Source organism: Podarcis tiliguerta, assembly GCF_965153285.1.
Source record: "Podarcis tiliguerta genome assembly, chromosome: 1".
Lineage (NCBI taxonomy): Eukaryota > Metazoa > Chordata > Lepidosauria > Squamata > Lacertidae > Podarcis > Podarcis tiliguerta.
Genome location: NC_139534.1, coordinates 79,571,265 through 79,588,105, shown reverse-complemented (window position 1 = coordinate 79,588,105; position 16,841 = coordinate 79,571,265). Strand labels below are relative to the sequence as shown.

At 39.0% G+C, this 16,841-nt stretch overlaps 1 protein-coding gene across 26 annotated transcripts in view; it reads right to left on the bottom strand.

Moving 5' to 3' along the window:
- The window catches only part of CD44 (CD44 molecule (IN blood group)), a 67,215-nt gene that overhangs the window by 9,092 nt on the left and 41,282 nt on the right, over positions 1-16,841 (bottom strand). For 6 of the 26 annotated variants that reach the window (XM_083425309.1, XM_083425289.1, XM_083425296.1 and 3 more), the window contains exons 7-17: positions 16,488-16,592; positions 15,962-16,090; positions 13,219-13,305; positions 12,117-12,302; positions 9,660-9,833; positions 7,766-7,954; positions 6,363-6,536; positions 4,429-4,599; positions 2,172-2,351; positions 1,518-1,691; positions 378-542 (exon numbers count right to left, since the gene is read on the bottom strand). In XM_083425309.1, coding sequence (XP_083281435.1) covers positions 378-542; positions 1,518-1,691; positions 2,172-2,351; positions 4,429-4,599; positions 6,363-6,536; positions 7,766-7,954; positions 9,660-9,833; positions 12,117-12,302; positions 13,219-13,305; positions 15,962-16,090; positions 16,488-16,592 — 1,734 coding nt within the window. The remainder of the gene's footprint in view (positions 1-377; positions 543-1,517; positions 1,692-2,171; positions 2,352-4,428; positions 4,600-6,362; positions 6,537-7,765; positions 7,955-9,659; positions 9,834-12,116; positions 12,303-13,218; positions 13,306-15,961; positions 16,091-16,487; positions 16,593-16,841) is intronic. The other 20 variants (XM_083425308.1, XM_083425311.1, XM_083425314.1 and 17 more) reach the window with 15 other exon arrangements.

The following is a 16,841-nucleotide window of genomic DNA, read 5'->3' as shown; positions in this document are numbered from 1 at the left end:
ATTGTGCCCTATCATGACACGAGCATCTTCCTTGTTTTGTTTAATGTCAATGAATTTCTATACAGTGGTACTTCGGGTTACAGACTCCGCTAACCCGGAAGTAGTACCTCGGGTTAAGAAATTTGCCCCAGGATGAGAACAGAAATTGCGCACAAGCAGTGCAGCAGGCTCCATTAGCTAAGGTGGTACCTCAGGTTAAGAAAGGTTTCAGGTTAAGAACAGACCTCTGGAACGAATTAAGTTCGTAACCCAAGGTACCACTGTAATTGATTTCAGTAAGATTAAAATTGCAACCTGTTATCTAGCTCAATACAGCAGCCTAATTCATCTAGAACGTAACAAAGAGAATATCTGAATTTTCTTCTTCTTGCTTGTACCTATATGTGAAGTTTCATTTCCATGCACGTATTCAACTGAAGAAATAATTCCAGGTACAAAATAATCTGTTGACGTGTTTGAAGGATGCCTGTGTTCATTGTTCTGGCCAGGATGTGCTTCTTGAGTAGAATCTTCATGGTCACTACCACCATCAGAGACCACAGCTGTCACAATATAGTTAGATCATTCATTCATTTATTACAATGCTTATGTAATCTATTACGAAATTGTTTACTGAGAGGCACATTACCTGGCCTTCTACTGCACATAGATTCAAGTTACAAGAAAGGAGATTCCAGCTAAACATTAGGAAGAACCTTCTGACAATAGGAGTAGCCTAACAGTGGAACGGACTCCCTTAGTAGATGAGGGACTCTCCTTCACTGGAGGTTTTTAAGCAGAGATTAGATGGTCAACTGTTGTGGAAACTTTTGTTGAGATTCCTGCATTGCAGGGGCTTGGACCAGATGGCTTCTGGGGGTCCCCTCCAACTCTATAATTCTATGGTTATGTATTGGGAGGCTTCTGACTCTTTCTAAATAATACATATGTTAGCCCATCAGCATCCCTAAAGGGCATGTTGATGGCAGAATTTCCTTAAAAAGATTTCAATGAAACAGATTGGTTTAACACAAAAAAAATTGTATCTCTACAAGACTATTCAAGTACAGTTTTGTTTTGTTTTTGTAACTTGGAGGCGTAATGCCAAGTAGCCCTTCAGCCCTAGATTTATTTGTATTTTACCTGTCCTTACTACTCCACCACTAAATTACTCCATTCATCTGACTGATGCTAAGTCAGTGGTCACTGTCATCCCTGAAAGTCACAGTTATGGCAATTTATTTCTGTACTTTCTGCATTTATACACCCACCTTCTAACAGTGACTCATAAAAAAACACACACCTGGGTTTGAAGGCTAAGTATGGAGAGTCATCTCCTGTAATTACTGACCCTGCTTTTAAGTGGGTTATGAATACCATTATTTTGTTGCAAATGAATGGAACTTTATTATCAACTGGCAGAGAGAATGAGAGTAGCTGGGATAGCTCTTCAAATGGAGTAGGGTGACAATGCAGTACATTTGAAAAATAATACAAAAAACTGCAAACTTATTAAAGTTCTATTTCCTGGGAGGTACCTGTATGATGTGTCTCCTTTTCATGCTTTCCTTCACTTGAAAGAATAATTATAGGTGGGATATTATCCATAGTTGTGTTTGTGGTATCTTCATCTTCACTTTCCCACCCAGGATGCATTGCATGTGGTTTTTGTGTGGTGTCTTCCTGCTTGCCATTATCACTGGAGGCAACAGCTGTTGTAATGATGGTTTGAATATTTTTCAAATGTTACATAGGTATCGTTCTTTTCATCAGTTCTTACTAAGTGCTAAGTTTTGTTGAATTGAATCAATATCGTATCAGGTTTTTAAGTATAATTACGTTTAGTCTGATGGCATTTACCTACTATGATTTACAGTTCAAGTACCTTTCATCGAACACCAGAAGAATTAAAAGCCATTAGAATTCCTGTACTTGGAAGACACCCAAGGAGATGTTTCCATTTCAAGACTGCTTCAACTTGGAAGAGTTATTTCAGGCAGGAGATAATCTCAAGCAGCAAACAAATTGTGCATACTTTTTCATCACACCATGCTTCCTGTGTTTAGTGAAAGTCCATTTATTTAAATGGAGTCAGGATTACATCTTTACATAGTTTGAGATAGCTTCTAATTTATCTAGAGAGATTACTGAAAAAAGAAGTAAAATGATTTTACTATTTTTCCAGTCAATACCTGTGTCTGAATGTTCATTTTCATGCTCACTTTCAGCTGCATGAAGAATTCCAGGCAGCAAATGATTTCCAGATGTGTTTGTGAGATGTTTTTCTTCATTATCCTGTCCAGAATGCTCACTGTGCAACATTGTATCCCGACCGGAATCTTCATAGTCAGTGCTATCACTGGAGACTACTGCTGTTACAAAGATGGCGGGGTCAGTTTTGAATTCTCTGATTTCACATGCGCTTCACTAAGTGCAATTCTACTTAACCCTAACATGGAAAGTGGAAATCAGTAACCACAATAGCCGTTTTAGATGAGACAGAACTATAGCTCTATCCAAAACGTATTCTATGGCTATAAAATCTACACAGAAAACAGGGCCAGTATACCTGAATGAGTGTCTCCACCCCCATCATTCTGCCCGGACACTGAGGTCCAGCGTCGAGGGCCTTCTGCCGGTTCCCTCACTGCGAGAAGCAAAGTTACAGGGAACCAGGCAGAGGGCCTTCTCAGTAGTGGCGCCCTCCCTGTGGAACGCTCTCCCACCATATGTCAAAGAATAAACAACTATCTGACGTTTAGAAGGCATCAGAAGGCAGCCCTGTTTAGGGACGGTTTTAATGTATTTTTAATCTTTTGCTTGAAGCCGCCCAGTGTGGCTGGGGAAACACAACCAGATGGGGTGTTTATTATTATTATTATTATTATTATTATTATTATTATTATTATTATTATTTCTAATTTAGCTAAAATATTTAATGATAATGAATCACTGCCTGTACCTGTATGTGGCATTTCCTTTTTACTCACTTTTTATTCTGAGGAATGATTCTAGGTGGCTAATTAAATTTAGATGCATTTGCAAGGTATTTATTGTCACTGTCCCAGCCAAGATCATATACAACCATCTCTGCTTCATGAATCTTTTGAAGCCTCTTGTCTGGGAAAGCAAATCTTTCTGCCATAGGACTCATTTTGCCGGACTCTGGAGTATTTATAAATACTTGTCCAGATCAAGTCAACATAGGCCTTTGGTCATCAACCTCAATGGAAGACTAAAGTAACCCAGTCTAAAAGAAGAAAAGGCAAGAATAGGTGGGTTTTTAAAAAAACCTTTTCATGGTTTTTTTCTCTAGCTGCAATAAATTTGCCTTCACTGCCCAAGAGGATATAAACTAGCCTACATGTGTGAATCATGAGAGGAATCTTTGTAGTTCATTCCAACAGCTGCTATAATAATGTCTGAATCTGTTTTAAAGACAACAAATGGTAGCGAATGGTAGCCTGATAAAGAATAGACCCATTAAAATCAGTGGACTGGAATAACATGAATCCATTCATTTCCGTGGATCAGCTCTTGATTTAGTTAGACAATACCCTATGTTAGCAGTTTCCTCCTCATAATTATTTGATGCCCATCTTATCTAGCTTTACGGTCACTATCAGAATTTTAGGTGAAGTCAATTAAAATATTAGGTTAAGGCTTAAGCAGTATTAATTATTAGGTTAAGACTGAACTCCATATGCATTGACAAAGTAATAAATTCCATCTGGGGAAACAATAACCTCCAATCTAACATGCCACATTTCTCAAATTCTTTTCCCAAAGAAGTATGCATGGCTTCATCTTTAAGAGGACTTCAACCCAAGAAGACTTCAAAAACATTTCTGTTTTGCTTAGAAATTTACTGATGTGCTATGCAAGCTTGCTACTATTTTCTTGTGGATTTGGGGTTTTCTAAATTGTTTTTAAATTTATTGTTTGATCTTGAGTTTACATATTTGTCAGTCATCTTGTGGAAGTTTTGTCGTTGTTGTTTTGAAAGGTGACTATACATTTATTAAATGAATTTAAAAAGTGTAGAAAAGTTTAACAATGCCGAATTTTCTTTTTCTTCCTAGTATGAGAGATTTCCAAATCCTCTTCATGCTTGTTTACACTTGAAATGAGACCAGGCATAATTCCATTTTTAGATGTTTTTGTAGGATATCAATTTTCATTGCTCCCACCAAGATGGATCTCATTAATCTATATACCATGATTATCAGTCTTCACGGTTAATCTTACCCGTGGAGACCACAACTGCTACAATGATGACTGAATCAATACCACATTTTCACTATCAGGCCCATGTTATGTAGAGTAAATAATTTTCTTAGGATTTATCAATAGTTAAGGCTGCAATCCTGATTCATGCTGACTTCAGGATTACACCCTTCGTAGGAAATAATAATGATTGGGGCTGAATAGAACTTTTCTGAGATATACCTGTATAAATGGATTCATTTTTTTGCTCATTTTCACTTGGATGAATAATTTCAGGTAGTGTCTCTTTGCTGGATGAGTTTGTGGGGTATCTTTCTTCATTGGACCATTCAGGATATATGCCATGAGATGGTGGGCCTTGAGTGGATTCTTCAACTTTCATCCCATTATCTGCTTTTGTGGTGAAGTATTTGTTAATTTAATATATGCAGAACCACTGTCTATTCTACATGCATCTTGCAGTTCAATATGAATCCAACTACACTGGTGGCACGCAAGAAAAAAGGGTGCCTTTTAGGGGTCTGTTTATCTGTCACTAAGTCAAGATTCTCTATTACACTTTTAGTATAAGCATTTTTCAATAAAAAAATAACCAGTTCATATTTCAGTTAATTCATTTTAGTTAAATCCTTTGAAACAATATCTTATCTAGCCATTATTATGTACATGTGAAGCAAGCATTTTGTATTCCACAGCTATAAAATGATTTTGGTTTTAGTTAAATGGTATGAAGACAACATATTTTGTTCATTTCTTATTTGCAGACAGCTAGGTTTCTAAAAAAAGAAAAGAAATAAGCTTGCAAAGGAGGTATTTTGACTTCCTCATAGACACATGCTGTTTATGGCACAATTACCAAGTATTTGTAAAAACAAATTTGTTCTTTCAATGTTGTGACAGCAAAGCAGGCAATAGAAATACAAATTAGTAAATACTGTAGATAATTTTGGTTATCTACAGTAAATGTGGAGTATTTTCTACTTGAAGAAATGCTAAAACAACAGTAATGGGCTGCATCTACACAACAGAGGCGCAAGCAAAATAATTGTGTGTAAAGCACTCTGACACTAATATTCTTGGTGTCAGAGATTGAATTATATTGGGGTGGTGGTGTCAAGATGAAATAAAACTAATATGATATGAAGCCCTACTCAGATGCTGAAATGTGACTTATCTGTTTGAATGGAATAGTGGCTCTTCTCAAAGCTACCTTTTTAAAAAGCTTAGGTGCCTCTGATGCAAAAGAACATGGGTCCACCATTCTTTAACACTGACTGAGGTAGCAGGACAGAGAAATGTGCGTAGGATCCTGCAGAAGGGATGGCGCCGTTTGGTGGCTAGGCCTCCATGGCCTGGCGGTAATGCCATCCATTATTGGGAATGCTAACAACCCATTATTAATGGAAGGTTTTGTCAGAATGCCATGATTATCTTAGTGCCCTAATACTGGAATACTAGGAATTCACTTTAAAGGGTAGTAAGAAGGCCAAAATATATGTGAGATGCAGCTCTGTGAATGTAGCTGCCATGTAAGGGGCAGGGGAACTGGATCAGAACCGTGACATAGGAGGGGCTGCTGCTTTCCTCCTGTGCAATTAAAGGTAAAGGTAAAGGTACCCCTGCCCGTACGGGCCAGTCTTGACAGACTCTAGGGTTGTGCGCCCATCTCACTCAAAGAGGCCGGGGGCCAGCGCTGTCCGAGGACACTTCCGGGTCACGTGTGCAGCGTGACATCGCTGCTCTGGCGAGCCAGAGCCACACACGGAAACGCCGTTTACCTTCCCGCTAGTAAGCGGTCCCTATTTATCTACTTGCACCCGGGGGTGCTTTCGAACTGCTAGGTTGGCAGGCGCTGGGACCGAACAGCGGGAGCGCACCCCGCCACGGGGATTCGAACCGCCAACCTTTCGATCAGCAAGCCCTAGGCGCTGAGGCTTTCACCCACAGCGCCACCCGCGTCCCCCTGTGCAATTACCACAATACAAATTGCTTCCGTTTCTGAAGACCATGTTTCACCCCAAATGGAGAAGCGTCAGACCACAGTTCTAATAAAGGCTGGACTTCTCGCTGAGACATAAAAGCCTTCCTATTCGCTGACATAAAAGAGAAACAGAACTGAACATAGGAAGGTTACATTAACATCCTGCAGGCAGTACCTGTCTGAGAAGATTCATTGTCATGAAGCTTCTCACTTTGAGGAATAAGTGTTTCTAGGACACCAAGGATCGTTCTGTTTGTGGCAGAACCACTACTCCGCCCAGCTTTGCCCACTGCGGATAACTGATCTTGAGGTGATTCTTCATGTTCAGCACTTTCATTGAAGGCTAGAACTATTGTAGCAATGATAAACAATGCAGGAATCAGTAACTCAGTATTTTGGATTTCCGTGTGTTTAGTAGATAGTGAGAGACTCAGAAAGTTCTGTGCGTGAACCTCAATGGAAACAGGCTTCCCCAATTGTTTCACCATAGGATGGAAACCTTATTTATGCATGTAGAGTCGCCACCTCAACAGAAATCAATACGGAAGCCCATTCTGCCTGTCAGAACTCTCACCTCAACAAAGTGTCACTGTACTGAGGTGGTTATTTGAATCAGTATAGTTCAAACCTTACATGGGGTAGAAGCTTGACTCAGTGGCAGAGAATCTGCTTTGCATGCAATCTCTAGCTCTAGCATCTCCACATAGGACTGGGAAAGAGTCTGTCTGAAACCTGGCAGAGCTGCTGCTAGTCAGTGCAGACTGTCCATCTTGAGCTAGATGGACCAGTGGTCAGTATAAGGCAGCTCCCTATGTTTGAGTTGGCATGCTAATCACTAGTTGGTGCAAGAAGAGGCATAATTTTATCATTTTATATAATTTTTCTTTCTATGTGGAAATGGATAGAATGACTAATGCACAAACCAATTTGGCCAAAATGCTTGGATGAAAATTCAGTCTTCTTACAGAATCAGCTACTTCCACTGAGTTCAGTAGGCTTACATCAGCTTAAACCCAGATTCTTCAATTTGCATACTGTGGCAATGTCTGGCAACCAATACAACTCAAGCTGCTGCATTGCCACAACAGGGATAAAACACAGATAACTTCAGAATAACCAGACAGCAAAGTGGTCTTGATTTATACCTCTGTGTTCTCACACACGGCACATCCTTAATATTCGGTCAGCCCACTGGCCCATCAAGTCCAGTACGGTCTACTTTTAGATATTTATATAGGTTTACTAGCAAATGGTATAAACATAAATTTTATCGGTATGACATATCTGGGGTATGTTTGACACTGATAATAGATTGTACCTATCTATTTAAAATGTAACTAAAAATTATGGGGGGGGGGGAATGGCTGCGAAAAGCAAAACTCTCAACAATTTGGAACTCACATCTCTAATATATGGAAGAATAAAGGAAACTCACAACGCCCCCCCCCCCGCCCCGTGACTAAAAGTTCTATTTTTAAGTATGGTTAAACACCATTTCTCCAGAAACCTGGATCAGGAAATGAAAGCAAACAATCCAAATGAAAATCTAATTCTACAGTTCACTATTGGTTCTGATACCTGTATGGTGGGAAGATTCTTCCTCTGGAGTTCTTTCTCTTTCACTTGATGGAACAAGCACAGGATGCAATACGTCTGAAGCTGTGGTTGTAGGTAATGTGTCTTCAGTTTCTAATCCAGAGAGAGCGCCATCTAGTGGATTCTGAGTTGAGTCTTCCTGCTTGAAGAAATCATCACTGGAGGACCCAGCTGTTATGATGATGTTTTGAATCAGTTGCAGTGTTATGCTTGCTGAACAACCATCCAGATTGTTCACTTTATCTTGTTAAACTAGATATGGCTTGCTTTTTCAATTATGTGCATAAGCAAGAGGAGGAGGAAAGTAGATAATTTTTTGGGAAAGTATTGTTGAATTCACAGCCACCCAGTGTCATCACCTCGATTATCAGAAGTTGCTGATTTTCCAGACAGTGCCCCAGAGACCAGTAGGAATAGCGGAAAGGCGTGTAACAGTATTATAGGCAGAAAAAATGTGGCAACAGCCTGCACCTTTAACTGATCTATCAAACGTCTTTGATAGATGCCAAGGCTTTGTACAACTGAAATCACAGCACCATCTTAAGTCCATAAACTTTCTCTTTCTTGTCTTCTTTTTCTTCTTCCTTTTTCTTTGAAATTGTACTTTTTGGAATATGTTTAGACATTTGTTCCAGGCACTAAGGCCAAATGCTGCAGATAGATAATGTCGGTTCACACAATCAACTTGGAAAAAAAATATTTTGGCTGGCATTCTGAGCCAGATGTAGTTCAACCATTTCAGCATAGCCTTATACAGTTCTAAAGGTGCTGCTGTTTAAATCCAAGGAAACTGCCAGAAGCGTCTTGAGGTACCACCACCACACCACCAGATTTTTCCTTCAGAGTCAACCCTTTTCCCAGCATTCAGCAGGAAGCATAATGTGTTGAACATTGTGATGACTGCCTGAGATGAGCCCAAGAGAACATGCTTTAGATTTTGAGAAATAACACCAAGCCCACAGAAAGCCCTTTGGAATAGGAAAGCAAGGTAGACCCCATCTGCAAGAGAAAATGCTAATACATTTCCATAATAAACCAAACCAAAATTGCAATGCAAGTTGCGTATGTGTTTGTATAAATGCCATTTATTCATCTTTCATTCCCTAATAATGCAATCTTCCTCTAATGTTGGCAAATCTATGCCCTTGGGTTCAAAAGATCTCTGTTTTCATGTGTTTGAATAGCAGTTTATATAGTTCTTTCTTTAAAACAAAGTGAAGCATCACAAAATGAGCTCATGTTGGCTCCCAACTTTCTAAACAAGGAACTGATCTGAGCCATTTTTGTGAAGTCTACAAGCGCTGGCTACTTGAAAAACACAGCGGCCACTTGATTTGGTATGGGCCAATCTCATCATGTTTCTATACCGACTTTTACTGGCTGCGTGTCTGATCTATGTGTACTTTAGCACTGCCAAACTCCCTTTGTGTAGCACTGAATTGAGGCCAACGTGGTTACATATGACAGCACTTTAAAAAATACTGCTTTAAGATATGGTTAGACAGGGATGACATGTTGGTTTGGAACTTCTGCAAATTTCAGGGAACTTTGGAGTCTAAAATAAATTCAGATTTGGGATTTGTGACTCACTCTTGCTTAGCCAAAGCCAAATAACACGTGAGCTTTGGGTTTCATGGCTTTGTTAAGATTTAACAGAACACATCTGGGGGGAAATGCCTTCAAATGTGTGGCTCTGCTTTCTTTTTTTTAAGTAATCACAGCATATTATCTGCAGATGTAGTAGCAGATATACTACAGATGTAGCACTGCACCATGATTCTAGTTATTAACTAACTTCTAGACTTTGATACTAGTGAGAGTTGATGCTGACATGAAAGAGGTAGTGTCAAGATCATGCTTTCTTTAGTAGTCATACCAGTAGCTGTTGAATAATGTTCATCATCACCTAGAGGAACAATTCGGGGTGGCACATCCTCCCTTGTGCCATTTGTTGAATATCTGACTTCACTGTCTTTTTCAGAGTGCACACCATACAGAAATGAATCATGGGCCGAGTCATCATGCTTGACATCTTCGGTGGAGACCACAGCTGTTGTGACAATAGTTGAATTGATATTTATTTGACTATATTCCACACTACCACCAACCAATTAACATTGGTATTATTTCTTGGGTATAACACATGGGTATAACATAAGCCATCTATATTGTACAGGTATTTTTAATGCACAGCTCACATATCCATGTCGTTTCGTCTTTAGCATCAAGTGGAAATTTACATGTGTGAGAGAACCCTCTGAAATTCACCATCGCAGGCACAACAATTTGAAATCAAATGCAATACTTTACAGTGGACAGTTCACACATGTCCATTGAATGCCATCAAATAAATAAATAAACATCCATGAATCAGGAGTATGTCCTCTTTAGATTGCAAATATTCACTCTGGCTGAAAATTGCTGCAAGAGTAGTAGATCTGCAAGCAAAACCCAAGATACGGGACAGAAAATTTTCCCAAATGAAAAATTTTCTAGTTTCTGTTTCTTAAGTGGCAATGAATGGCTGCCAATTGCTAATGTAATATTGGGAAAGTTTGGACATTTCAAAGGTTTTGTTCTGTTTACTTAAACACAAGTACAATAAATATGCTAGGTTAGAGAATTTTCTGATGCAAACACTTCTGGAAAACCCACATCAATGGGCAAATGTCAGGATCATTGCCCTCAAATATCTTGGAAAAATAGAATTTTGGAAACTTAACATTTTACTTTTGTTTTTAAATGATTTCATCAGAGTGGCAGAGACAAATTTTAAGTTCAGGTGGGCAATCGCACAATAGTGCCACTAGTTTTGTACTACTGCTGAAGAAAATTGCAATCATGACCACTGATGAGTTTCAGAGATCATTACAAAAATCCAAACTCAACCCTTCTGTTACCATCAAGTGCTATGCATACTAACCTTTCCACTTATAACCAAAGGTTGTCATTAAAACAAAAACTGGGATTGGTTCTGTGCTTTGAACAGCAACTTGATACAGAAACGTAAGGATACTTCTACACTGTCGTTACTCCTGGGTGCTGCTTAGTCATGTACCAGAAAACTCAGGTTATACAATTAAAGCAGGTTTGGCACTCTTGTGCAACAAATCTGCTTCTCCTAAAAATCAGTCTTAAATGCAGTGGAAAGTGTGTAAAGTGTAGGATAACAATGGCTTTATTAAATAAAAATTGTAAGTAAGTAAGCAAGCAAGCAAGTAAGTAAGGCTGTGGCTAAAGGCACAAAAATATATGTCTCCAACTACTGTATAAAATTATGTTGGAAAACAGTAAAATAAAGTTTTGATCCACAGAATTTCTTCCTTTGAAATGCACTCTTTGACTTACGATTTGCTTTGCTTCACTATGGAAGAACTATAGCAAAATGCATGATTCATAGAATGCAATGAGACCCACTACACTTCTGATAGATACAAATGAGTACAAGCCGCTTGACTGATTTCACTAAATTGCATTTTCCACAATGAGAGAAAGAATAATCCAGGAAGATATGCACAACATATGTTAGTTTAACATATAACTTGATGCTTGTTGCTAAACCCAAAGAATAGCTTTTACCACCGCCACAAAACAACCACCATCTCACCATAGCAAAATAAATATGACCTCATAGACCACCTGTGCACAAATAACATGAATGATAAAAGTCAGAGCCTAGAGATTAAATGTACTGATAGGAATGGTACTTTTCCAAATACAACTGAAGGCACCAGCACACTTTGCAATGTCCCCATCATAGAGATAATCCAATGCAAAAGAAACCAAAGTAGTTTCAGGATGTTTACCAAGGAAAGCGTAGTTTCATAATATGCATTCCTAGGACAAATGCCTAACAGACACCAATGCGAAGAGGTAAGGCAAGTCAGAGCTAAATGAAGCTCAAGCATAAAACACAAAATGAGACTTTTGTTTTATAAGTATGCACCCGAGTTTCCATTTCCAGACTAAGCCAATAGGATTGTACCATTCTCATATGCAAACACGAAGTCCTGCTCCCAGCTTAGGATATGCATAGAAATAATGGCAGAGTAAAATAATTCCTGGTACTCAATTAAACCTTCTTTGCTTTGTGTTGTCTATTATTAAGCAGTAATCTTGCATTATATCCAGAATTGCATTATAAATTAATTTTGGATTCAATGTTGTGGTATTTCTGAATTATGTATGGCGCAAACTATTCCTTATAGATTATCATTTATTACTTCTAGAGGGCTTAATATGTACACATACATCCAAATCCCATGGTTTACTGAGACACATCTAATGACTTTCATTATAGTGCAGTGCATACATTACAGGAATTAATGCTTACTGGTTTTTGATGGCCGAGGTTCGTTATCACCACTGCTGTTCCATTCAAGAACGGTTTCAGGATTTAAGTGCCCAGACCCTTCTCCATAATGATCATCATCATCATCGCCACCATCATCATCATCATCGCCACCATCATCATCATCATCATCACCAACAACATCATGATGTTCTTCAGAACTCTTATCTAGTGATTTGATTATGTAAACCTACGATAAGCTTTTAATATCATTATCCATTTCCCAATCACCAAAGTAAGTATCTTTCTTATTTGTGGTAGTGTTTTCAGAGCTCGTTAGAGATGAATAATGAGTAAGAGATTAATAATGCGTAATAGATTTATTGGGTGGAAATAAACCAACCAGTGGTGGCGGTGCAACAATGTACAGTGGGCATCAAATCAATAAGAGTGTCTATGATCCAGTGCATGACAAGAAAACGGTTGAGTTGGTTACAGTTGCCTTGTATCACTGTAACACCACACAAGGCATTGTGAGTGATATAATAAAGAGAAGAGAGAGCATTTACAAGGCACTCAATACACCAGGATATGCTCCTGGGAGGCACTGCAAGATCCTTTGGATCCCACTAGAGAAAAGTTGGAGCTCTGAATACGGGTGATTTGATCAGAATCTCAGTGGAAATGCTATATTCTTACTGTATAATTTGCTACCATAAGAAAAGAGACAGTTACACAGAGATTAGAGACAGCACAAGAGAATTTTCAGTTTATGCATCCCACTGCCACCACAAATAATGGAGCTGGCATTAAGAACAACCAATGGATAAGAAGAAATAAAGTTATTGACAAAGCAACCCAATATTAGGATGCTTTGAGGAGTTATTAAAAGAGCAGGGGATCTCAGCAATACATAGATGTAGTAATAGAGGATACATATTCAGTCCAAATGAATATTCATGCATATTCAGTCTGAACTGTATATTCAGATCCAAAGATTTCTGACTAAGTGGGGCTTTATTGAATAGAAAAATCCTTACAGGATTAGGGGCTGTTTTCTACAATCAACACACTACTTCTGATGTTACCACTAAGTTTGTATTCTAGACCATTATAAACGATTGTTAGCAGTTAATTTTTTTACCCCAAGTTCCTTCAGTGGGATGATGCACCTCCTTAAAATCAATACTGGTGGACATTTTCTCATGTGAGTTGTGATGAGGGCTGACAGCTGTTCAGACAACAGAGGAATGAGTTATGATATTTTTATTTGTTAAGCCAACATTTCCCAGCTAAGCTACTATCCATCAACACCTTCCTGAATAAACAACTTGCCTGCCAACAATAAGATTAATAAGAGGAAGGGAGAAAGAGGCTTAACAGTTAGGCGTTTGGTGCTTAATTCAAGAAAGAGGGGTCTGTTCCTATAGTTCTTGCATTGACTTCTCACAGGAATTGAAAACCTTGTAGTATTTATCAAAATCAGAAGAGTTTATTTATACACTAGAGAGAAGTTAGCTTAGAGCAGGACATTGATAAAATAAAGCCAAATATAATACTAACCAATAAGGAAGCAAAATAAAGTGGGGGGGGGGAATTAAGTGAGGGTATTGAATCCCTTTATTTAAATTGTGGTGCATCTACAAGCCATTTTAGTGAATCCCAAAGCCCTTACTCACACCCACCCACCAAAGTTTTACCGTATGTATTTTTGTGCTTACAATGGGTGGAATCCAATCAGGGCACTTATGATAACAGAAGGCTTTTGATTCAGCAGGTGCCTCTGCTAATGGACATGGAGGGCAAAAGATTTTTCCCAATTCACCCTTCGTCCTGCAATCCATCCCCACAATAGCTTATACTGTGTTTTGGAAGGTACCCCCAAGTTTCTGGAGCTGTTTTTCAGGGGCACTGTGGAAGAGATCAGCAAATGTTTCCTCCTCTCAACCACTGGATCAAAAGCCCTTCCATGAGCTCAGGGAAGAGTAAGAACGAGGATTCCTTTCTGTACGTATGTATGCAAAGGGTTGCCCGTTATTGACTATATTATTTTTTATGATTTTAGAGTTTCCTCTTTTTAAACCTTGCATAAGAGAAAAATAGGACAAAGTGTCAGGCCAAGAAGCACCGCTCACAAAACTGTCCTCAAAAGATCACTAAGAGAACTGGATCTCATAAAGTCATTTGCCCATTTTCTGCCTCTCTCGTTTCCCATTGCTAATTGGCCACAGTAAGCTGCTATTTTTTTTATTCCTGTTTGAAACTTTGATTTGGTTTAAAGAGAAATGTCAAGCTGATGTGGTCAAGAATCCTTAAATAGGGAGAAGTAAATACAAGGCTTTGTGTGTTTGTTATAGGCTACAGAAAGATCAGTTATAATGACTGTTTTCTGGTCCATGGTAACGCCAGAACTGTCTAATAACGCTGGACTATGGTTTAGTGCTACATTCATGAGCAAGAAAGAGCTGCCATGAGACTTGCGCTTGTGCATTCCTTCTGCCCCTTCCTGATCACAGGGAGAATATTTATTTTCATTTTCTGAGAAACCTGGCTTGCCATTATGTAGGAACCAGGGACAGTGGTTTAAGAGAAGCTGTGGTTATTTAAACAAGCCTGGGTCATGACTCAAGGTTTGAAGTTGGATTGTTCAGAAACTGACCAGAGTTTGGTTTACACCAATCTCTGGTTCATATGTTATCAGTTAAGATTCTTTGAAACTGGAACTAAATGCTCCAGAAGCCTTCTCCCTGCCACATGGAAAGAGAGTAGAAAACAAGCATGCCCAAGACTCACAGAAGCTTCCTTCGCTTTGTGCGTGGTTTGTGCGTCTAAACCATTGGTTATCATTATGTGCAAATGCAGTGAATGTGAAAATCATCTAGGTTATACCAGAATTCAGTATAATACCAGGCTAAGGTATCACAGTGTAATAAAATTGTTAAGAGTAATGAAGAAAGCCAAAACAATGACTTTCTGGATTCAGAATATGAATGGCAATTACAGCGGTGAATGTTTTGACAAGATAATGATTTCATGTCAACGGGCTTTTGTGACAGTTCTCAGAAAAATATAGCTATGAAGTTTTAATTGGTGCCTAAAAGAGGAGAAGTGCAAAGGAGAAAGCCATGACTAAATTATAATTATCAAAAATAATGACAAAGCAAATGGAAGAGAGTACAATGCAAGACTATGGAACTAGTTCCTCTTCTCCAGCTACATGGGGAAGATACCTGATTAAGCTAGTTTACACAGCAAAGATTTTACCCTAATTCTTAATTTCACAACTAACTTTTATCCATTATTGCATATATCTAAAACAATTTCAAAATGATCCATATTATTTAGAAATATTTGAATTGAGCACAGTGCTGCAGAAGGCCTCCCATATTGCACATTGCAAGGAAAGATGCATGTGTGTGCTTAGTATGCGCGTACCTTTTTCACAGGCACATATGCGAAGCTGAGGCATTTAATACCTTCTTGGCCAAAAGGAATTGCTGCACTGTGCTACAACCAAGTAACAACAATGAACCTGCTAGGTCAATCCACATGACCACTTCCAGCATAGTAATTGCTGTGCACTTCCACTGGCAGTACAGTATGCTGATTTGTGCTTCCGCACGATGGTACAAGTGGTTGGAGAAAAGAGGACCTGCGGTCAACTTGTGCACTGTTCTACATGCCACTGGCCGCCACATGACTGCATCCGCTCATATTGCCAGTGCTCAAGCACAACAGTCACTGTGCTGGAGGCGGCTGCAATGCTGGTTTCAGTCACAGCAGACAAAAGACTAGCAGCAACTTCTCATTGAGAAGATGAGTTTCTTGCCCAAGCATTTTTAAGAGCGGGGGGTGGCAAACCGACTAGAACATTTGTAAGGCGTTACCCTTCCTGGAAGTTGCGTTGCGCACTTCTTTGTGTTCCTCCGACTGCCACCATGAAGGGAATTCTTCAGGAAGCTGTCGAACTTGAGTAGAGTTTTCAGGGCGCTTCTCATTGTTTGACACTTCACCAGCTGTAATGATGGCAGAGTAACTAACAGGTTGGATATATGCTGTGGCAGATTAACTCCATTAATCTGTCTTCTGTCACCATCACCAGGACTTCCTCTTAATGGAGAATGAAGGATCACGTCCTGTGTTCTTGAATGGCTTTAATGTTGATTTTGTTTGTTTGTTTATACAACACAGGCAAATAGTCCTCAGCTTGGCCATAATCCAAAATAAGGAAAATGTATAAAGGGGCACCAACAGAGAGAAAAGAAGGCAGAATAACACACTAAATGGTATGACCAATGTGAGTGCAAATTAAAGATGTGAAGGCTGAGTGTATGTTGGGAGAATAAGCAAGTATGAGTAAGCTTCAGAAAATATCTACAAGGCCATTTTCCCAGTAAAAAGAATTATGCTTACTGATACTAGGAGAAAGCTGAGTTTTTCTGCCATACTTATCCCCTTCGAGTCCAGGTGTTTTGTATTCTTCTGTTGGATCTTCTTGCTTCTCATGTGAGTCTAAATCTGTCATGATGAAGTTAAAGGGTTGTAAAGATTTTCATTTTTATCCACAACACATTTGAATATTTAGCCATAACTGGAAAAGCAAAACTGGAATTTAGTGCTCTTGTGCTAGAGCACAAATGGACCCATCATGGGATCTTCCCTCTTCTGCTATGAGGATGGTTTAAGGAGTTACTTGCTGAACATTTTCCATCGTTATTTACTTCTGTTCCAGTGCTGAGTCTTGGTCTTTTCTTTGTGGCAGTGAAG